This window comes from Ammodytes marinus (genome assembly GCF_949987685.1).
Source record: "Ammodytes marinus genome assembly, contig: scaffold_209, whole genome shotgun sequence".
NCBI lineage: Eukaryota > Metazoa > Chordata > Actinopteri > Uranoscopiformes > Ammodytidae > Ammodytes > Ammodytes marinus.
In genome coordinates this window covers 40001-63690 of record NW_027648159.1, presented here as the reverse complement: position 1 = coordinate 63690, position 23690 = coordinate 40001, and the positions used below count along the sequence as shown (strand labels likewise).

General features: G+C 42.6%; 3 protein-coding genes across 3 annotated transcripts in view; 2 read left to right on the top strand and 1 right to left on the bottom strand.

Moving 5' to 3' along the window:
- Positions 1–1463: 1463 nt before the first annotated feature.
- glmp (glycosylated lysosomal membrane protein) lies at positions 1464–13677 on the top strand (the record flags this gene model as incomplete). Its single annotated transcript, XM_080054862.1, has 8 exons — positions 1464–1478; positions 6217–6381; positions 6591–6686; positions 7360–7437; positions 8323–8418; positions 9346–9564; positions 11710–11966; positions 13407–13677. 8 exons carry the CDS (start codon positions 1464–1466, stop codon positions 13579–13581), a joined length of 1101 nt encoding a protein of 366 aa, XP_079910988.1. The 3' UTR covers positions 13582–13677.
- Positions 13678–14673: 996 nt separating this feature from the next.
- jtb (jumping translocation breakpoint) lies at positions 14674–20515 on the bottom strand. The gene is made up of 4 exons (XM_080054860.1): positions 19964–20515; positions 17016–17098; positions 16665–16744; positions 14674–15869 (listed from the first exon to the last, which is right to left on the bottom strand). The coding sequence occupies exons 1-4, from the start codon at positions 20085–20087 to the stop codon at positions 15713–15715; spliced, it is 444 nt and encodes a 147-aa protein (XP_079910986.1). The 5' UTR covers positions 20088–20515; the 3' UTR covers positions 14674–15712.
- Positions 20516–22220: 1705 nt separating this feature from the next.
- Positions 22221–23690, top strand: part of bop1 (BOP1 ribosomal biogenesis factor) — a 14870-nt gene continuing 13400 nt past the window's right edge. Inside the window, 1 exon segment of the mRNA XM_080054855.1 lies at positions 22221–22354. Coding sequence (XP_079910981.1) covers positions 22280–22354 — 75 coding nt within the window. The 5' untranslated portion in view covers positions 22221–22279.

Sequence of the window (23690 nt, the reverse complement as noted above, 5' to 3'; positions counted from 1 at the left end):
CATCACCTAGTGGTGGGATTGTAGATGTCAACGCTCCCTTGCTAACCCTTGCTATGGAGGCTGGAACACTGTTTGAAGTTAGAAAGCTTCCTGAAAAGTTACTGTTGTTGTTTACAGCAGCAGGGCCCACAGTTTGGTTTACAAACATATTCTAGTCTTAGGTTTGGTTCCAGGTTCCTCAAAAATAATTTGATTTATGATGATAGAATTATTCAAAACAAAGAATTACATGTAGAGAAAATATGTTTGGTAAACTAACTGCAGGCTCTGTGAATGTAAACAACCCCCCTCCTCTGAAACTACACAGTGTGACTTTAAACTACACAGTGACCCTTTGATCAAGGCAGGTTCATACACAACTCAGACACAAGGCCATTCAAAGTGCTTTACAGGGGCATAACATACATCTAGATTAGAATCAGAAAAAGAAAAAGCTTTATTTATCCCAAGAAGGGCCATTTAGTTCACAGTTCCAGTTCGCAGTAAAGAAATCATTTGAATAAATACTATAAAAGCAGCACGAGGTAGAAAATAACATAAATAGACAAACAGCTCCAACACACACATCCAACTCACATTCACCTCAACCTGTCAGAACAACCACCCAGCTACTGCTGCTCTCCTACTCCTGACTGTGATCATTCAGTAACCTGATGGCTGCAGGAATAAAAGAGTGTGAATACCTCACTGTGTCCTGATTGAAAGATAGCGCCGCCCGGAGGGCAATAGTGTGAATTCCTCCCTGAGGACATGGTCAGGCTGACTCATGATGCATTTGGCTTTCTGGAATGAACGAATGCTCTTCAGCTGGGTTCCAGTGATCTTTGAACAGAAGAAAGGGCCTTTAAGAGATAGATATATATACATCAAGGTTCTAGAGGGGGTTAGGGTTCTAGATGATTCAGCGTATTTCAGAATGGCTGCAATACAAAATACGTGACTGAAAATAGTTAAGCCTATTAACTGAATTATTCTTTTGTCATTTAAATGTAATGCTTTGCACACTAACATAATGTTTTGCACACTAACATAATGTTCACACACACACACACACACACACACACACACACACACACACACACACACACACACACACACTAAAAGAGACTCACACACACAGGCACATCAACAAATATGTTTAGTAAACTAACAGCAGGCTCTGTGAATGTAAACAAACCCCTCCTTTGAAACTACACACTGACCCTTTAAACATACTTGTGTTCTAACAAAGTGTTTCATTAGGGCCTCTGGTATTTTGTCATACTTTCTGTGACATGTAGCCTATGTATTGGGACATCCTAGATGTCTCTGGCGTACTAAATAGTATGGTAGTGTGGGGATTTGATCAAAGGGCCTTACATAGAAGTATTGTTCTTTTTAACTCATTGGGGGCGGGGCTAAAGATCGGTCAGCTGACATATTAACGCGGAAGTCATGTGACCCGCTGCTCAGTAACAACAAAGATGGCGACGGCAGCTGTGACGAGTCGGGGAGACGGCGGAGTTTTTATAGTTTTTATCATTTTTATCTTTTCAGCTTTAAGTTCGACACGAGGAGAAACTGCAGACAGACAGGTGAGCGACAGACAGGCAGACAGGTAGAGAGCGAGAGACACTTTTACTTACAATGTGAAATAGATACAACGAAAAAGGAAGTGATACTGGTTTTGATTTAGGGCGAGAAATCAAATATCTCAACTTCTAAAGCTCTTCCATCAACTAAACTTTCCATAATCATTCTCAGCACTATTCTGAAGGTTATTACAGAAGGATTTGTTCATATGTTGTTCACTGTCTGATTTATGAGACATTTTCTTCTTAAAAACATGCTGACAATGCATTTTAAGACCAGTAGTCTAGGCTACATTTGTTGTCAAAATCAGTGAATATCTCCTCGTGATATACCTCCATACTATTATTGTCAGTCACTTAAGTATGCCAGAAAAAGATGTAGGATGTCCCAATACATGCACGTCAATTGCAGTATGCTGAAAATGGCCCACTAACTCCAATAGCATGTTGGAGTATTCCTCTTTATTCTTGACATTTCTTGACATAATTGGCCTTTATACTCTTCTGTACTTTAGTATGTAGTGTAGTAAAAAGACTAAAACTCTTCTGTACTTTAGTATGTAGTGTAGTAAAAAGGCTAAAACTCTTCTGTACTTTAGTATGTAGTGTAGTAAAAAGACTAAAACTCTTCTGTACTTTAGTATGTAGTGTAGTAAAAAGGCTAAAACTCTTCTGTACTTTAGTATGTAGTGTAGTAAAAAGACTAAAACTCTTCTGTACTTTAGTATGTAGTGTAGTAAAAAGACTAAAACTCTTCTGTACTTTAGTATGTAGTGTAGTAAAAAGAAAAAGTAAGAGATTTGGAACTGTAAGGCCCCTTTCCACCTGGGATTATTGATGTGTTTAGAGATCTGATCAGAAATGGACAGCTCATCATCATCATCAACCTTTATTTAAACAAACATTGCTAAGAAACAAAGTCTTATTTAAGCAATGGCCTGGTAGGAGGTGAATGACCTCCTGGGGGGGGGGGGAGAGAACACTGAACTACAGCTCAGTGTGTGTTCCCACCTGGCAGTAACATGTGACTCCTTTGTCCAGCTGTGATCTGGTTACGTTTCCACTCTGTATGTAAATCAACTCGTACATCATTTCCGTTTGCATTGGTGTTTTTAACCGGTGGGGTTCAAACAGGTAAACATACAGGGCTGTGCAGTGCATTTAGGATTGGCTATTAAAATGCATTACGTGTGAAGATAATTACAAGTCTAGGTTGACGAGATATGCTACTGTCTCATTTAGACAAGGAGGAGCGATGCACAACACTGCTTAGGGCGCTCCACACAAACGCTCGCCAAATGCAGGAAATAGTCTTAGGGTAGTAAGTTATTACGCCACTTTGGCTGGAGAGAGGGATCCCTTACTCTGTCGACTCTCCCTGAGATTTCTCAATTTTTAAAAATCCTGTTAAAGGTTTTTTTACTGGAAGTTTTTTTCTCAGCCGAGCTAAGGGTGTAAGGGCAGATAGATAGATAGATAGATAGATAGATAGATAGATAGATAGGGTGTCATATTGTATCATACTGTATGGAATGTAAAGCCCACTGAGGCAAATGTCTATTTGTGATATTGGGCTGTACAAATACAACTGATTTGATTTGAAAGATGTGTGTTTGCCGGGCGGCTTTTCTAACGTCTGCTACACTCTTGTCACCACCACCAGTAGGATACACGGCTTTATGCAGTTAAGATACTTTACGTGCGAACCGAATATTTCCTGTGCGCCTTCACATTAAAAGCCTGTTACTAGCCAAACGCGAGTTGACTTTTATTCTTAAGCAGATGAGAACAGGAAGTCGTTGCCTTGCAGCTCTCCAGTCAATAGCAGCGATTTCCGTGTTTTCAGATTTACGCAGTGAAATGAAAACAGAGGACAGAAAGCTTGTCATTTACAATACTGGCGGATGCAACTAACGTTCATGAGGCTTCTATAAAAGCTGCATGAACGTTAGTGATGCATTTTCAACGTATTTGCGCTCAGGCAGGGGGCAGCAGTTGAGTAGGAGGTCCCTAATGTGGACAAGAGTCACATATCTGTATGCACTACTATTTGAATGCGAACACATCGGACACAAGCGACGTAAACCACCTCCGAATGTGGTTTCTGTGATCCGATCTCAAAGCGTCTTGAGAGTGTTCTCACCTGTAGTTAGAGCTTTATTCACGTGATCAGATGTTAAAGACAAATGGGAACCAGTCTGAGCTAAGTGTCTTCATATGTTCTTCTTCTCTGCTCTAGTTAACAGTAGAACCCTTTTCTTCTTCTCTGCTCTAGTTAACAGCTGAACCCTTTTCTTCTTCTCTCCTCTAGTTAACAGTAGATCCCTTTTCTTCTTCTCTCCTCTAGTTAACAGTAGAACCCTTTTCTTCTTCTCTCCTCTAGTTAACAGTAGAACCCTTTTCTTCTTCTCTGCTCTAGTTAACAGCTGAACCCTTTTCTTCTTCTCTCCTCTAGTTAACAGCTGAACCCTTTTCTTCTTCTCTGCTCTAGTTAACAGTAGAACCCTTTTCTTCTTCTCTGCTCTAGTTAACAGTAGAACCCTTTTCTTCTTCTCTGCTCTAGTTAACAGTAGAACCCTTTTCTTCTTCTCTCCTCTAGTTAACAGTAGAACCCTTTTCTTCTTCTCTGCTCTAGTTAACAGTAGAACCCTTTTCTTCTTCTCTCCTCTAGTTAACAGTAGAGTAGAACCCTTTTCTTCTTCTCTCCTCTAGTTAACAGTAGAACCCTTTTCTTCTTCTCTGCTCTAGTTAACAGTAGAACCCTTTTCTTCTTCTCTCCTCTAGTTAACAGTAGAGATGAACCCTTTTCTTCTTCTCTCCTCTAGTTAACAGTAGAACCCTTTTCTTCTTCTCTGCTCTAGTTAACAGCTGAACCCTTTTCTTCTTCTCTCCTCTAGTTAACAGTAGAACCCTTTTCTTCTTCTCTGCTCTAGTTAACAGCTGAACCCTTTTCTTCTTCTCTGCTCTAGTTAACAGTAGAACCCTTTTCTTCTTCTCTCCTCTAGTTAACAGTAGAACCCTTTTCTTCTTCTCTCCTCTAGTTAACAGTAGAACCCTTTTCTTCTTCTCTCCTCTAGTTAACAGTAGAACCCTTTTCTTCTTCTCTCCTCTAGTTAACAGTAGAACCCTTTTCTTCTTCTCTCCTCTAGTTAACAGTAGAACCCTTTTCTTCTTCTCTGCTCTAGTTAACAGTAGAACTCTTTTCTTCTTCTCTGCTCTAGTTAACAGTAGAACCCTTTTCTTCTTCTCTCCTCTAGTTAACAGTAGAACTCTTTTCTTCTTCTCTGCTCTAGTTAACAGTAGAGTAGAACCCTTTTCTTCTTCTCTGCTCTAGTTAACAGTAGAACCCTTTTCTTCTTCTCTCCTCTAGTTAACAGTAGAACCCTTTTCTTCTTCTCTGCTCTAGTTAACAGTAGAACCCTTTTCTTCTTCTCTCCTCTAGTTAACAGTAGATCCCTTTTCTTCTTCTCTGCTCTAGTTAACAGTAGATCTGAACCCTTTTCTTCTTCTCTCCTCTAGTTAACAGTAGAACCCTTTTCTTCTTCTCTCCTCTAGTTAACAGTAGAACCCTTTTCTTCTTCTCTCCTCTAGTTAACAGTAGAACCCTTTTCTTCTTCTCTCCTCTAGTTAACAGTAGAACCCTTTTCTTCTTCTCTCCTCTAGTTAACAGTAGAACCCTTTTCTTCTTCTCTCCTCTAGTTAACAGATGAACCCTTTTCTTCTTCTCTCCTCTGGTTAACAGTAGATCCCTTTTCTTCTTCTCTGCTCTAGTTAACAGTAGAACCCTTTTCTTCTTCTCTCCTCTAGTTAACAGTAGATCCCTTTTCTTCTTCTCTGCTCTAGTTAACAGTAGAACCCTTTTCTTCTTCTCTCCTCTAGTTAACAGTAGAACCCTTTTCTTCTTCTCTCCTCTAGTTAACAGTAGAACCCTTTTCTTCTTCTCTCCTCTAGTTAACAGTAGAACCCTTTTCTTCTTCTCTCCTCTAGTTAACAGTAGAACCCTTTTCTTCTTCTCTCCTCTAGTTAACAGTAGAACCCTTTTCTTCTTCTCTCCTCTAGTTAACAGTAGAACCCTTTTCTTCTTCTCTCCTCTAGTTAACAGATGAACCCTTTTCTTCTTCTCTCCTCTAGTTAACAGTAGATCCCTTTTCTTCTTCTCTGCTCTAGTTAACAGTAGAACCCTTTTCTTCTTCTCTCCTCTAGTTAACAGATGAACCCTTTTCTTCTTCTCTCCTCTAGTTAACAGTAGATCCCTTTTCTTCTTCTCTCCTCTAGTTAACAGTAGAACCCTTTTCTTCTTCTCTCCTCTAGTTAACAGTAGAACCCTTTTCTTCTTCTCTCCTCTAGTTAACAGTAGAACCCTTTTCTTCTTCTCTCCTCTAGTTAACAGTAGAACCCTTTTCTTCTTCTCTCCTCTAGTTAACAGTAGAGTTGAACCCTTTTCTTCTTCTCTGCTCTAGTTAACAGCTGAACCCTTTTCTTCTTCTCTCCTCTAGTTAACAGTAGAACCCTTTTCTTCTTCTCTCCTCTAGTTAACAGTAGAACCCTTTTCTTCTTCTCTTCTCTAGTTAACAGTAGAACCCTTTTCTTCTTCTCTCCTCTAGTTAACAGTAGAGATTAACCCTTTTCTTCTTCTCTCCTCTAGTTAACAGTAGATCTGAACCCCGGCTCGCCCTCCCGGCCCCCCGGTGGAGACCTGCTCAGTGTGCGGGCCGTGGGACACAACGACACACTGCACTACCTGTTCAGCAGCCAGGGGGCGCCCACACTACTGCTGGTCCACACTGACTCCAACATGTCCACTGTGAAGGTCAGAACTCTGCTTCTACAGCTCTCACATCAAATAAACTTTCCATAATCATTCTCAGCACTATTCTGAAGGTTATTACAGAAGGATTTGTTCTTATGTTGTTCACTGTCTGAGTTATGAGACATTTTCTTCTTGTAAACATGATGAAAATGCATGTTTAGTTTGTGTATTAACCATAGATAGTAATACTGACCTGGCCTGTGTCTCAGGTGAACTGGACTCAGTTTAACGACCGTACCGGCGGCGGCCTGAGGGTGGAGCCAGAGAGCAGCGTGCTCTATAGCACCGCCATCGTCCTCACCAGGGTCAGTATAGTGTGTGTGTGTGTGTGTGTGTGTATATCTGATTGTGTGTGTGTGTGTGTATCTCTGTGTATATATATATGTGTGTGTGTGTATCTGATTTTGTGTGTGTGTTTGATAGTATCCAGCTCATAATGTTTCTGCACACACACACACACACACACACACACACACACACACACACACACACACACACACACACACACACACACACACACACACACACACACACACACACACACACACACACACACACACACACACACACACACACACACACACACACACACACACACACACACACACACACACACACACACACACACACACACATTAACAGTGTTGGTTGGCATGTTTTATAACAGGTCCACGGTCGGCAGCTAATGTCACTATTTAGAAAAGACGCCCAAGACCACTGTGATTGGTTTAAAGAAATGTAAACAGGCCACAATGGTGTGAATACATTAATAAGAACAAACCGACCAGTATCCGTGAAAAAGCTTTAAACAATCTGTAGTTCTCTGTGATGTCATTGTAGTTCTCTGTGATGTCATTGTAGTTCTCTGTGATGTAATTGTAGTTCTCTGTGATGTCATTGTAGTTCTCTGTGATGTAATTGTAGTTCTCTGTGATGTCATTGTAGTTCTTTAGTGTTTTAATCTACTTCCTGTTTCAGCTGTTTGAATACAATGACGTCAACAACACCGCGGACCCTTCTTCCTCTGAACTCTTCTTCCCTCCATATGACCTGCAGGTAAGACAGACAGACAGACAGACAGACAGACAGACAGACAGACAGACAGACAGACAGACAGACAGACAGACAGACAGACAGAGACAGACAGTCAAACACACACACACAGACACACTAGCTGTATCCCATTACAGAGACCGCATCCTTGGAAGGACGCGGTCTATGAAGGCTATAGCCTATGAAGGCCGATTCGAAGGCCGAAGGAGCGTTGTTAAATGAGACGGTCTCCGCAGGTCTCCGTTTACGAGCATTTCCGGTTCACGTAACAAGCCGTTACCTTGCGTGACGACTCGCCGCTCCTGTGCTGCCTAGCAACCCTGATTGCTGCCAACGGAGACAGCCCTGTCAACGGAGGAAAAAAGAAAAAGAAGTTGCCTACCAGACGAAAAGAAAAAAAATAAAAGAAAGGAAGATAAAAGTTAAGAAGATGGAGCAACACGTTGCTGTTTTGTTATTTTTTATTTTATTTTATGCCATCTCTGAAAAAAACGCAATGAATCTTGGGAAGGCTGCATTTCTCGGCCGCATATGAAGGAGCCTTGCAAATGGAACAAGCCTTTGCGCGCCGCTATGACGCAATCGGTCTTCAAATGCAGCCTTCGTAGACCGCAACCCCTGTATTGAGATTCAGGCAGACAGACACACACACACTCACACAGACAGACAGACAGACAGACAGTCAAACACTCACAGACAGACAGACAGACAGACAGACAGACAGACAGACAGACAGACACTCACAGACAGACAGACAGACAGTCAAACACTCACAGACAGACAGACAGACAGACAGACAGACAGACAGACAGACAGACAGACAGACAGACAGACAGACAGACAGACAGACAGACAGACAGACAGACTACCCTCTCCCTCTCTCTACAGAACTTCACCTGGAATGATCTGCAGCTGTCTGGGTCAGAGGTCACCGCTCTGGTCTGTGGCTCCGCCCCCTCCTCCAACGGCTCTCTGTGTTTACAGGTCAGCACACACACACACACACACACACACACACACACACACACACACACACACACACACACAGTCACACACACAGTCACACACACACACACAGTCACACACACACACACACAGTCACACACACACACACACACACACACACACACACACACACACACACACACACACACACACACAGAGGTCAAACTAATTCAATTACAGAAATGTTTGTTTGTCTATTAAAGTCTCTACGAGGAACTTTGAAATATTTCTGAAACAGTCTCATTTTTCCTCTGATGATCATAAATTACATGTAACAGCAAACCAGACCATCAGTGCAGAGAATGCTATTTTTATATAGTTTTTCTAAATGCCTTTGTCATGGGTATACGCTCACCCAGGAACAACAGCTGGCGTAGTAAAAACACTACCGCTCTTGTCCAAAGGGGGCGCTAGAATTAACACACACTGAAAGTTCCTCGGAGCACCTTTAAACTTTAGGAAAAACAGAACAGGAATGGGAGATTGTTTGTGTCCTGACTGTTAGCTCTGGCTTTCTATAATATGGGACCTTTAAAGTAATGGTTTTATTTTCCCCAGTTGTCTGTGTGTCTGTCTGTCTGTCTGTCTGTGTGCCTGCCTGTCTGTCTCTGTGTCTGTTTATCTGCCTGTCTATAAAGTAATGTTTTTCACGGTTTCATTGTTTTTTTCCCCCTAGTTGTCTGTGTGTCTGTCTGTGTGTCTGTCTGTCTGTCTGTGTGCCTGTCTGTCTGCCTGTCTGTCTGCCTGTCTGTCTGCCTGTCTATAAAGTAATGTTTTTTACGGTTTTATTGGTTTCATTGTTTTTTTTTCCCTAGTTGTCTGTGTGTCTGCCTGTCTGTCTGTGTGCCTGTCTGTCTGCCTGCCTGTCTATAAAGTATTGGTTTTCATTGGTTGTCTTTCCCCCAGCTGTCGGTGTATGAGTCATCGGGGCGGGCTGGCTCCTGGCCCCGCCTCCAGCACACCTCTGACTCCTCCCAGCTGAGCGTGTGGTTGGACGGCCTGTTGCCGCGAGCGACTCGCTCTCGCTTCCTATTGGAGCTGGTGTCGGTGGGCGGGGCTAACACTCCGGACAGCGTGGAAGTTCACCGGACCATCGACGACGAGTTCACACCTACGATATTTAAGGTTTGTTTTGACGTGTGTGTGTGTGTGTGTGTGTGTGTGTGTGTGTGTGTGTGTGTGTGTGTGTGTGTGTGTGTGTGTGTGTGTGTGTGTGTGTGTGTGTGTGTGTGTGTGTGTGTGTGTGTGTGTGTGTGTGTGTGTGTGTGTGTGTGTGTGTGTGTGTGTGTGTGTGTGTGTGTGTGTGTGTGTGTGTGTGTGTGTGTGTAGCATCTGGGCTGACCTCAGTTATTCACACGGCATCCAATAATCCTGGTTTATGCGCGTCGCCATCTTGTGAGATTTTTACTCCGCCTCACTCCTCTTGCCGAAAAGGGGAATCGACGTCACGTCGGGGGGAGGGAGATGGCTGACGTATACCTCCGAGGCAAAGTGTGAGGGACAACGGGCGGAGAGCTGTCACTCAAGAGATCGCGCCAATACATTTTAACCTCCAAAAGAATAAAAACCTGCGTGGTCCAAAAAAATTCACCCCCCTCAGTGTTGTCATGGAGATATGACCTAAACATACAGACTAAAATGGTTTTGTGGCCCAGGCTGTAAATAGGTTTAATAAGACTTTGAAAACGGCCTGTTTAACAAGTGAGTCAAAGAAAAACTGCTCGTCTTGGCACCACCCCCAGTGGCACTTCCTGGTTACTACAGTTGTGGTCACTTCCTTATTGGATGCTGGTAAAAATCGCTGAGGTTGGGGCTTGGTATTAACCAGTTTACAGAGCCCAGACTCTGTAAACAGGGTTAACACACAGCCCAGGCTCTGTAAACAGGGTTAATACACACCCTAGGCTCTGTAAACAGGTTAATACACAGCCTAGGCTCTGTAAACAGGGTTAATACACAGCCTAGGCTCTGTAAACAGGGTTAACACTAGGGCTGGCCCGAATGCCATTTTTCAGGCTTCGAATATTCGTTGGTTTTTCCGAGCGAATATTCGTTCCAGAAAAACACACCATCAAAAACAACATTAAAAAAATATATATATATATTATAATTTTTTTTTTTAATTAAAAAAAAAAAACTTTAATAATCCCTATATACTCCCTGGAACCGATTTTGACAGTATCTGCATATTTTGTTGAAGATTTACGCGCTCGGAGGTGAAGTAATGGATGCGCTATGACACTTAGTGATGTAATATCCTCCTAAATGAGCAATACTACTACTACTACAATATTACTAACTTTTATATCCAAATATAAAATTATTTGATGACATTATATTGCAGTACTAGCTTCTTGCAAAAAAAAATGTTGAAAAAAAAAAAAAAAAAAAAAAAATTTATAAAAAAAAAATTTATTAAAAAAAAAACAAAAAAAAACGAAGCTCCGAATACTAATTTTCCGAACGAGTATTTGAATATTCGAATAATTCGGGCCAGCCCTAGTTAACACACAGCCTAGGCTCTGTAAACAGGGTTAATACACAGCCCAGGCTCTGTAAACAGGGTTAATACACAGCCCAGGCTCTGTAAACAGGGTTAATACACAGCCCAGGCTCTGTAAACAGGGTTAATACACAGCCCAGGCTCTGTAAACAGGTTAATACACAGCCCAGGCTCTGTAAACAGGGTTAATCCACAGCCCAGCCTCTGTAAACAGGGTTAATACACAGCCCAGGCTCTGTAAACAGGGTTAATCCACAGCCCAGCCTCTGTAAACAGGGTTAATACACAGCCTAGGCTCTGTAAACAGGGTTAATACACAGCCCAGGCTCTGTAAACAGGGTTAATCCACAGCCCAGCCTCTGTAAACAGGGTTAATACACAGCCTAGGCTCTGTAAACAGGGTTAATACACAGCCCAGGCTCTGTAAACAGGGTTAATACACAGCCCAGCCTCTGTAAACTGGGTTAATACACAGCCCAGGCTCTGTAAACAGGGTTAATCCACAGCCCAGCCTCTGTAAACAGGGTTAATACACAGCCTAGGCTCTGTAAACAGGGTTAATACACAGCCCAGGCTCTGTAAACAGGGTTAATACACAGCCCAGGCTCTGTAAACAGGGTTAATACACAGCCTAGGCTCTGTAAACAGGGTTAATACACAGCCCAGGCTCTGTAAACAGGTTTAATACACAGCCTAGGCTCTGTAAACAGGGTTAATACACAGCCCAGCCTCTGTAAACAGCTGTATTAACCCTGTCTCTCCCCCAGTCCTCCCACTGGGTTCATTCCTCTGACAGTAGTTTCGTTGCCTGGCGCCCGGTTGCCTGGAGACGCTCTTTCCCCTCATTGGAAGACAGCGTGCCGTGTCATCACTCTGCGCCGGCCGCTGTCGCCGTGGAGACGTTGCTGTCCTCCTCCCAGCTGGTCAGAGGGTTCTACTCAGACGACGCTCAGGCGACAGGACTCAACATCAGCTTCGGCCTCGCCGGGACAACGTTCTACAACAGCACACGCTACCTGCGCTGGTACGTACCTGTCTGTCTGTCTGTCTGTCTGTCTGTCTGTCTGTCTGTCTGTCTGTCTGTCTGTCTGTCTGTCTGTCTGTCTGTCCGTCTGTCTGTGTATGTCTGTCACTCTGTCTGTCTGTCTGTCTTCCTATGCTGGTACATAACTGTCTGTCTGTCTGTCTGTCTTCCTACGCTGGTACGTACCTGTCTGTCTGTCTGTGTATGTCGACTCCTTCTCTCTAACCCAGGGGTGTCCAAACTTTTTTCACTGAGGGCCACATACAGAAAAATCTACGAAGGGCCGGGTCACTTTGCAAAAATAACACATTTATCAGGACATGTAGCTGCTCTGATGTTTAGTTTCATAGTGTCTTCGTAAATTGTAATCCTTCTTCACAGCAACACTTTCCTTGCAAATTAAACACTTCCAAAGGGGCCCTAAGCAGAATTTGATGGGGGGGGGGGGGCCCTCTCCAATGTTAGCACTGACCAAATCATTGACTATTGTTAAATGCCTTCAGACACCTAGTGTTTTCTGCTAATGCCCCCCCGGGAGATTTTTGTTACCCTTTTAAAGTGAAATGCATGAATCTGGTGCACTTTGAGAGGAACATTAAGAGGCTTAATCTGAGGAATTTTGTGTGACATTTTTTCATGTCAGGTGAATTAGAAGCTATTGGAGAAGGACACTTATAATAATAATAATAATAATAATATAACTAATAATAATATTAATTTAAAATTAAATATTATGCAGGGTCCTCTGGGATGGGCTTGGTGCTCTTTTTCTTTTATGGGACATATTTCTTTGTAATATAATGAGTGCATTTAAATTATTTAAAAACTAAAAGGGCCATATTACATTATATTTTTAAAATGTGCCGCGGGCCAATCAATCAGTTTTGACACCCCTGCACCAGTGGGTTAACTAAGAAAAAAAATTAAAATAAAAAATCCAAAGGGCCATATTACATTATATTTTTAAAATAGGCCACGGGCCAATAAAAATCGGGTCGCGGGCCGCAGATGGCCCACAGGCCTTAGTTTGGACTACCCCGCTCTAACCCCTACTACTACACACTGTAGCTTTAATGTAACAACCTGTGTCTGTCCGCTTGGATGTCTCTGTCCCTGTGTGTGTGTGTGTGTGTGTCTGTGTCTCTCTCTGTCCCTGTGTGTGTGTGTGTGTGTCTGTCTCTGTCTGTGTTTGAGGACTGGGCGCCCTCCCTCTGGACTCCTTCTCTCTAACCCTAACCCCTAATACTGCACACTGTAGCTTTAATGTAACAACCTGTGTGTGTGGGTGTCTCTGTCTGTCTGTCTGTCTGTCTGTCTGTCTGTCTGTCTGTCTGTTTCAGGACTGCCCTGGTGGGCCTGGGTGCCCCCCCTGTGGACTCCTTCTCTCTAACCCCCCCCTGTGGACTCCTTCTCTCTAACCCCCCCCTGTGTGTGTTTCAGGACGGCCCTGGTGGGCCTGGGCGCCCCCCCTGTGGACTCCTTCTCTCCTCTGGTTCTCTCCATGATGGCGGTCGGTTTGGGATTTCCCATGGTCCTCCTTGTTCTGGGCGCAGTCTGTTTGTGTGTCAGGAAGAAGGCGTCGCCCTCGACTACCGCCTACGAACCAATCAACTGACAGCAGCCGATGACACTGTTTATAAACGAGCCAATCACCTTCCAGGAGGATTTTACTTTTTTTTTAAAACTGTTTTTAACGTGATTTTTAAATTTTTATTAAATTATTGTAACAGTTTCTGATTATTTTCATTAAATTGAATCACAGAAGATGCCTGACTTCCTGTAGTTTATTATGTGACTTCCTGTAGTTTCTTATGACGGTGTGAATGGACCAATCAGAAGCTTGCTAACTGGTTTGTATTGATCAGGGTTGAACAGACAACGCTCACATTAAGGCTGTTCCATACTCCGCGAGAAGAAAGAACAAAGTTCTCGGTGACAGAGCTGAGAGAAGTTCTTTCTGGTCTGACATTACATACTTCACCAGAACTCAACCGCCGAACTCCTCACCGCGGCGCATTGTTACCATGGTAATTGACTCGGTAGCGCCAGCTGATTTCACTTCGCTTTCCTCATTGACTTCAGACTGACCAATCACACAATAGTTCTCGGACAAGCTGCGAGAAGAAAGTTTGGTCCGGGTGATGTGTCGAGAACAAGCTGCGAGAACAAGCTAAACAAGAGCTGAGAGAAGAAAATGACGTAATTTTCTTCTCGCAGCTCTGTCATCGAGAACTTTGTTCTTTCTTCTCGCGGAGTATGTAACAGCCTATAGAATCAGTTTGTAGCAGCACACAGGCTGTGTAGGAAAAGCCCTACTAACGGGAAGATTGTGTGTATGGATCGATAGGTTACTCTACCTACTCAACCGCCCACAATGCAATGTGATAAGTTTGAACAAAAACTGGAGCAGACCATGTAAATACATATTCACTTTATTTTAAGTTTGTTTGCTGTAAAGGGTCACTCCCATCACAGCCTTACTGTTGCTGCTTCTTGTCCTTGACGGCCACCGTAGCTTCTGTAAATTCTCCTCTAAAGGGAGGGGTTAGCAAGGGAGCGCTGACATCTACAATCTCACCACTAGATGAAGCTAAATACTCTATTACACACTAGACATTAGAATATATCAAAAGTTTAAAGTTAAAGTCGAGAATGTTTTCTGAATTATCGATCAGTTTAAACTTTATTTAGTCAGAATCAGAGTAAACACATTTCCTGTTCCATCACAGAGGGCTGGGCCAGTCAGAGGTGTGTGTGTGTGTGTGTGTGTGTGTGTGTGTGTGTGTGTGTGTGTGTGTGTGTGTGTGTGTGTGTGTGTGTGTGTGTGTGTGTGTGTGTGTGTGTGTGTGTGTGTGTGTGTGTGTGTGTGTGTGTGTGTGTGTGTGTGTGTGTGTGTGTGTGTGTGTGTGTGTGTGTGTGTGTGTGTGTGTGTGTGTGTGTGTGTGTGTGTGTGTGTGTGTGTGTGTGTGTGTGTGTGTGTGTGCGCGCCTGGATTAGTTCATAAAGTCTGTATAGTTCACAGTTCAGATCCAAAGACTGCAGCAGGAGGAAATCACTCAGTCCATGTGAGTCCGGTCCGGCCTGGATCCTTTAGCCTCGTTTCCATTTGGGGTTCGGTTCAGCTCGGCTTGACACACATTTATTAGCGTTATTCCACTGTGAAAAGTTAGGAAGGGTCCCAAAAGGGTGGAGCTACACACTGCAGTCCGTTGATTGGTCGATAGCCGTGGTACTCCTGCCAGGGAGCGGTGATGTCGGCATGGAAACACAGGCCGGGTCTACGAGTACCGTACCGAAACCAGTCTCATCCGGCCCGGTTGGTACTCGATGGATCGCATGTTGTCCTGTTCTTAAAGGAGCCACGAGGAACTTTGAAATATTTCTGAAACAGTCTAATTTCTCCTCTGATGATCATAAATTACATGTAACAGCAAACCAGACCATCAGTGCAAAGAATGCTATTTTTATATAGTTTTTCTGAATGCCATTGTCATGGGTATACGCTCACCCAGGAACAACAGCTGGCGTGGTAAAAACACTACCGCTTTAGTCCAAAGGGGGGCGCTAGAATTAACACACACTGGAAGTTCCTCGGAGAACCTTTTGTTAGATTCCATCTGTGCTGGAGCCTTGGCCCATCCAGCCATGGTGGTGTCCGCTGGGTCCTAGGTGGTGTGGTGTTATAGTCCAGGGTTTGAATGGATTCTATCTGCCGTCTCACCTTTTCTGTCTGTCTGTCTGTCTGTCTATATGGATTCTATCTGCCGTCTCACCTTCTCTGAGGCTAACCTGTCTAACCATCTCTGTCTCACCACCACCAGAACTCCAAACATGGCCGCCAGTCCCAACATGGCCGCCTCGAACTTCCAGAAGAGATTCTCCTCCATCACCGACGACCGACAGCTAGGAGACAGACAGTCTGTTAATATCACAGACAGACAGACAGACAGACAGACAGTCTGTTAATATCAGACAGACAGTCTGTTAATATCAGACAGACAGACAGACAGACAGCTAGGAGACAGACAGTCTGTTAATATCACAGACAGACAGACAGACAGACAGACAGACAGACAGACAGCTAGGACACAAAACACTTTGGTTGCGTTCCGAATCGCATACTTTCTACTATTTAGTTTGGTAGAAAAAAGATTTAGGATGACCCGATTCTTGTGGTCAGATTTAGGATGGTTAGAAGTACCCGGATGTCCTACTTCATGCGGCCAAGATTGTAGTGTTGAAAACTGCATCCTATTTGGGCGATTCTGACCCACAATCCGGTGCGCACGTGAAGTGACGTCACATCGACGAAGCCTCCGTATGAAAACAAACGGGGATGAGACGGATATAAAAGCAAGAGGCAAGATCAAGGCGCAATGTTATGATGAAATAAGAGAGTAAAGTATGTCCCAATAGTATGCCTACTGCATCCTAACTAGAATCTTTTTATCGTCAGATGTAGTATGTAGAATAGAAAAAAGAAAGAGGATGAGATTCGGAACGCAACCTTTGTTAATATCACACACACACACACACACACACACACACACACACACACACACACACACACACACACACACACACACACACACACACACACACACACACACACACACACACACACACACACACACACACACACACACACACACACACACACACACACACACACACAGTTAATAACATAAACTATCGCACCTCTTGTACTCTTCTTTGACGGAGCGCGTGCAGTTGACTCTCTCCACGTATCCGGTCTGTAAGCAGGCCAACCAGGAAGTCTGCAACATGACAACACATTAGGGTTATGAATATATAGCACACACACACACACACACACGCACGCACGCACGCACGCACGCACGCACGCACGCACGCACTTACGCACGCACGCACGCACACACACACACACACACACACACGCAGAGAAAGACAGACGGACAGAGACATACAAAGACAGACAGACAGACAGACAGACAGACACACACACACACACAGGCAGACAGACACACACACAGACAGACAGACAGACATACACACAGACAGACTCACGGTCTGGAAGGCGTTGCAGGGTGAACACTCAGTCGTCACTATGAATTCCTCCAGCAGCCAGCAGGGGGGGACAGCTGCCTTCACTGAGACAGACAGACACACAGACACACAGACAGACACACAGACAGACAGGGCAGTGTTAATATCAGCAGCCAGCAGGGGGGGACAGCTGCCTTCACTGAGACAGACAGACAGACAGACAGACAGACAGACACACAGACAGACACACAGACAGACAGGGCAGTGTTAATATCAGCAGCCAGCAGGGGGGGACAGCTGCCTTCACTGAGACAGACAGACAGGGTATATAGTTAGCTTCTTACCCGTCCCGTCTTGTCGTTCCCCCTCAGTGTGTGTATACAGTATATATATATATATATATATATATGTATATATATATATATATATATATATATATATATATATATATATATATATATATATATATATATATATATATATATATATATATATATATATATATATATATATATATATATATATATATATATATATACATATATATATATATACATATATATATATATACATATATATATATATACATATATATATATATATATATATATATATATACATATATATATATATATATATATATATATATATATATATATATATATATATATATATATATATATATATATATATATATATATATATATATATATATATATATATATATATATATATATATATATATATATATATATATATATATATATATATATATATATATATATATATATATATATATATATATATATATATATATATATATATATATATATATATATTAGTGGTGGGCCGTTATCGGCGTTAACGTGCTGCGTTAACGCAAGACTCTTATCGGCGATAAAAAAAATATCGCCGTTAATCTCTTATTCCACCTCCTGTTCGGCTCAGGGAGCCAGTCATTTGTACAGTTCAGCTTAGACTCGGCCGTAATGCTGCTGCACACGCACACACACACACACACACACACACACACGCACACACACACACACACACACTCACACACACACACAGACACACACGCTGCATGTCAGAGACGAGGGGCGAAGATTCTCTCACACACCCGCCGCTCTCTCTCTCTCCATCACTTGCCCACACAATCGGGTATTGGAACGCAGGGTGGGTGTGTGTGGCCACCGGTCGCCACGTGACTATAAGTTTCCAAGTTTTAAACACTTCTATCTCTTCAACGTCAACGTCACCGTACCCGAATCCTAAATATCCCCATAGCAGACGCTATATTTCATCGGGGGGAAAACTTTGTTTTGCGCCACAGTTCGACTCGGCCGTAATGCTGCTGCACACACACACACAGACACAGACACAGGCACACACACACGCTGCATGGCAGAGACGAGGGGCGCTACCAAAAAGACGAGAGGAGCGGTTGGAGCAGTTGGAGAGTTTAGAGACACATGCGCGCACATTTATTTACATAAAATCGCAATCGCAGTCACTTGTGCAGTTATGTAAAATGTTTCACTAAGGAAAATGACAGAAAAAGTAACGCACAGTGACTTTGATGAGTAACTTCAATCTGATTACTGGTTTGGAGATAGTAACGCGTTAGATTACTCGTTACTGAAAAAAGAGGTCCGATGCCGGTAACGCGTTACTAAGTAACATCTTGTTGAACATTATTTATTTTCATCACCAATTATCATAGTAGAACAGCTTCCTCAAGCAGTTTGTGATGCATGTTGGAAACAGGAGATGAGCCCCTGGTCTGATGCGCCACCTGGCTTGAGAAACACGTTCTCAAAGACTTACTTTGAGTCATTATTTAGGAGCACACACATATTATGAATGAATTCAAATGAGCCATTTTAATCTAGATTAATCTAGATTAATTCCAAAATTAATCTAGATTAATCTAGATTAAAAAAATTAATCTATGCCCACCTCTAATATATATATATATATATATATATATATATATATATATATATATATATATATATATATATATATATATATATATATATATATATATATTAGGTAAGGGGTAATAGTTATTATCTGTCCCAGTCTTGTCCTCCCCCCTCAGTGTGTGTATATATATTAGGTATGGTGTGTATTAGGGAAGGGGTAATGGTTATTACCTGGCTCCCCCCTCAGCTGTCTTGTGTGTATATATATATATATAAGGAGATATTAGTAATAGTTTATATTAGGGGTAATGGTTATTACCTGGCTCTCCCCTCAGTGTGTGTATATATATTAGGTATGGTGTGTATTAGGGAAGGGGTAATGGTTATTACCTGGCTCTCCCCTCAGTGTGTGTATATATATTAGGTATGGTGTGTATTAGGGAAGGGGTAATGGTTATTACCTGGCTCTCCCCTCAGCTGTCTTGTATATATATAAGGAGATATTAGTAATAGTTTATATTAGGGGTAATGGTTATTACCTGGCTCTCCCCTCAGCTGTCTTGTATATATATAAGGAGATATTAGTAATAGTTTATATTAGGGGTAATGGTTATTACCTGGCTCCCCCCTCAGCTGTCTTGTATATATATATATATAAGGAGATATTAGTAATAGTTTATATTAGGGGTAATGGTTATTACCTGGCTCTCCCCTCAGTGTGTGTATATATATTAGGTATGGTGTGTATTAGGGAAGGGGTAATGGTTATTACCTGGCTCTCCCCTCAGTGTGTGTATATATATTAGGTATGGTGTGTATTAGGGAAGGGGTAATGGTTATTACCTGGCTCTCCCCTCAGTGTGTGTATATATATTAGGTATGGTGTGTATTAGGGAAGGGGTAATGGTTATTACCTGGCTCCCCCCTCAGTGTGTGTATATATATATAAGGTAAGGGGTAATGGTTATTACCTGGCTCCCCCCTCAGTGTGTATATATATATATAAGGTAAAGGGTTTAAGGTGTTTAAGGTGGTTATTACCTGGCTCTCCCCTCAGCGCGGCTCCAAACACCCTCAGAGAGACCAGAGCCCAGAACAGAGCATGAAGCACCAGAGCACGAGGTCTGCAGCAGGACCCCACGGGCACACGGCAGCCTTTCTCCATCAGCTGTCTGTCTGTCTGTCTGTCTGTCTGTCTGTCTGTCTGTCTGTCTGTCTGTCTGTCTGTCTGTCTGTCTGACTGACTGACTGACTGACTGTCTGTCTGTCTGTCTGTCTGACTGACTGACTGTCTGTCTGTCTGTCTGTCTGTCTACTGTGTCTTTGTCTGTGTGTGTGTCTTTTTGTGTATTACTGTCTGTCTGTCTGTCTGTCTGACACAAATATGTTTCCTATAATCTGTTAATGTGTCCTCATACTTCCCTAATATTGAACTTAACGTGTTACATTTCACTCAGAGCAGCAGGCTGTCTGTCTGTGTATTGGTCTGTCTGTCTGCGTATTGGTCTGTCTGCCTGCCTGCCTGCCTGTCTGTCTGTCTGTCTGCCTGCCTGTCTGTCTGCCTGTCTGTCTGTCTGTCTGTTTCTGGCTCCACTTTGTTTAAACCTGAAAGAGAAATCAGATAAGTGATTTAGATATTAAATCAATAATAAACGATTCAATTGAACATCATGAACAGTCCAAGCCGCTGCTGGTCTGAAGACATATTCAAACTAACTTTATTTAAACTGTCTCATTCTACAGCTGCAATCAGAGGAATAATCTCATCACCATTTCACCTGAGCCTTGTTGCCAGGCAGAGGAGTGTAGGAAGGTGTTACTTAACCTTAACCCAGTCACACTTATACTCTATATAAGGAGAAGTAAAAACAGTAATATTACACTTCCTAATCTAATCAAACTGTCTCATGCTATTGATCAGATCTCACGTGACGTTATCAATCAGCTGACTGTCAGTGGCCGTTAACATGTGACCGAACACCTGTGATGACGTTGATGAAAACATTAGCATAACAAAGCTAAACTGTATGTAATGTATGCTAGCATTGGCTATTATTGATGTCTTCAGTAAACCCTACTGACTATAAGGCCTTTACCATCATAAAGAGAGAGAGACACACACACACACCGACAGACTGTTTACTATGGGCCCTTAACCATTATAAAGAGAGAGAGACAGACAGACAGACAGACACACACACACACACACACACACACACACAAACAGACAGACAGTTAACTATGGGCCCTTAACCGTCATAAAGAACTGTCAACAATACACAATAAAACATTAACCGCCCGCCATCTTATTCCGGTTGTCTCTTAACGTTTAGATGACGTAATAACATCTTTACGAACCCAAAACAAACAGCTAGCTTAGCTTAGCACACGGGCTAAACAGAGCTAGCTAGCGCAGAGCTAATATGAGTTTAAACCTGCGGATCAACGCTGCGTTATACTAAACTGTTATTATAATATTTAATCTTCATCTCTATACATTTACTGTGTTTAGATCTACAGCTGTTCGCTCTGGGGGATAAAGCTTTGTTATGCTAACAGTTAGCCTGCTAGTTCTTTTAAATCGAGTCTGAAGACTTTTCTGTTTCCATGTTAACCTGTACTTTCAATTTTATTTAAACGTTCTACTTCTTTTCATTCGCTTTTAAATGTCTTCTGATGTGTTTTATGTATTTTAATCTTGCCCCTGTAAAGCACTTTGAGTGGCCTTGTGTCTGAATTGTGCTATATAAATAAACTTGCCTTGTCTTGCCTTGCCTGTGTTATGCTAACAGTTAGCCTGATAGCATCACGTCGTGTTTACCTCCAGAAAGAGTGAAGCCTGCTGTACCGACGTTAGCTGTGACTAGCTTAGCATCAGGTCAGAACGAGGCTGTAAGCATAGATATATATACAACAGGGTCAGGGTTTATGGTTTTATATCTATGGCTGTGACTAGCTTTAGCATCTGGTCCGGTAACCAACTCACCGTGAGCTGTTGGAACCGCCGTCGCCATCTTACGGTAACGAGGCTACGTCACCACCGGAATCCCCAGAGTAAAAGCGTTATTTTTTCCTTTCATTCGATGTGCCTTGTATGTTGTTTGTACATTGAGAAGTGTAACTGTCATTTTATGCCATCGGTTCTGTAAATAAATTAATTAAAAAAAATACATGGACATATAAAGAAAAAATAAGATTATAAAAGCTTTATTTATTTTATTTATTTTGAGAGTGTCGCTTCCGGGGCCGGCTGTGACGTGTGACCCATGACCCCTCCCCCTGTCCCACGTGTCGGTGATGGAGGAGAGTAGCAGCATTAGCCGCGTGCACACAGAGCTAACACCTAAAACAGGTAAAATGGTGAAGAAAACACCTTTGAAAAGCGCGAAGAAGAGAAGCAAGGAGGAGGAGGATGACGACACAGAGGTACAGGTGAGTGACGCGCTCAGGTAGAATAAGCGCTAAACACAGTCTACTAGCTCCTACCGCTCACTGTCTGTCTGTGGGAGAAGCTAGGTGTTAGCATGCTAAACACATGCTGGATACTGTGTGAAGTCAAGTCAACTTCACTGTCAATTTCTGCAATAAAATGTGTCACACAGAGCCAGACAAACATGAATCTAGAGTCCGCTTCTCTGCGACCCAGTAAGAGGCAATAAGAGCTAACGGATTAATAAAGATATGAGTCAGATATACAATTAATACATAGATACTCAGCTACAGATACAAACTATCATACTAAGACTTTGTCATCTCACAGGGAAAACTGAATTAAACTAGACGCTCAGCTATCCTTCTTACCAAGGCTGAATATTTTTATTTAATTTTATGCTGCATTTTGTACTTTTTGTGTCTGTATTTTGTATGTCTGCCATTCCTGTACTGTTGTATTGCTAATTGTCAATAAAATGTATTAAAAAAAATAAAAACTAGACGCTCAGCTAAGTGAAGTATTCCAACATGAACACTCAGGACTCAGTGGGATTAAATACAGAATAATGAAATACATGTAAAAGTGCAGAAAGGTGTCACTTTGAGATGCTACAGAAGAGCTGCTGTTCTGTACACACACACACACACAGACACACACACACGCACAGACACACACACACACACACACACACACACACACAGACAGACAGACAGACAGACAGACAGACAGACAGGCAGGCAGGCAGGCAGGCAGGCAGGCTCTGAGTGAAGGGTTTACACACAGTCTGAACAGTTTGTAAAATGTTTAATCTTAAACCTGAACTCATCACTGGAACATGCTGGTTGTCCTGGCTACTGATGAGACTGGAGGATTGTCCATACTGTCTAGTGTACACTGTTTACCCCTCCATGCTGACTGGGCCGTAGTATGGACTCATGCCACTAGGCTAGGTTAGCATCACACAGCACACTCATTTTGACTGGTAAATAAAATAGTTTTTATAATGTTTAAAGCGTCTGGTCCCTTGGCACTGGGAAGCTGGTTTGTCCCGATGTGTCTGTCAGCTCCTGAAGGCAGCATCAGCACCTGTTAAACATCAGGGTTGTTATGTTTCACTGCATCTCTAACTCTAGTCTGTCTGTCTGTCTGTCTGTCTGTCTGTCTGTCTGTCTGTCTGTCTGTCTGTCTCTCTCTCTGTCTCTCTCTCCCTCTCTCTCTCCCTCTCTCTGTCTCTCTGTCTGTATCTGTCTCTCTCTCTCTCCCCTCTCTCTCTCTCTCTCTCTCTCTCTCTCTCTCTCTCTCTGTCTGTCTGTCTGTCTGTCTGTCTGTCTCTCT

What these genes read in the sequence shown, in the direction of transcription:
- jtb (XM_080054860.1), bottom strand. Translation starts at nt 20,087, where the DNA reads ATGGAGAAAGGCTGCCGTGTGCCCGTGGGGTCCTGCTGCAGACCTCGT. An exon ending in CGCGCTGAGGGGAGAGCCAG is followed by an intron (nt 17,099 to 19,963) that starts GTAATAACCACC and finishes TGTCTGTCTCAG; the next exon opens with TGAAGGCAGCTGTCCCCCCC. An exon ending in GTCAAAGAAGAGTACAAGAG is followed by an intron (nt 15,870 to 16,664) that starts GTGCGATAGTTT and finishes TCTGTCTCCTAG; the next exon opens with CTGTCGGTCGTCGGTGATGG.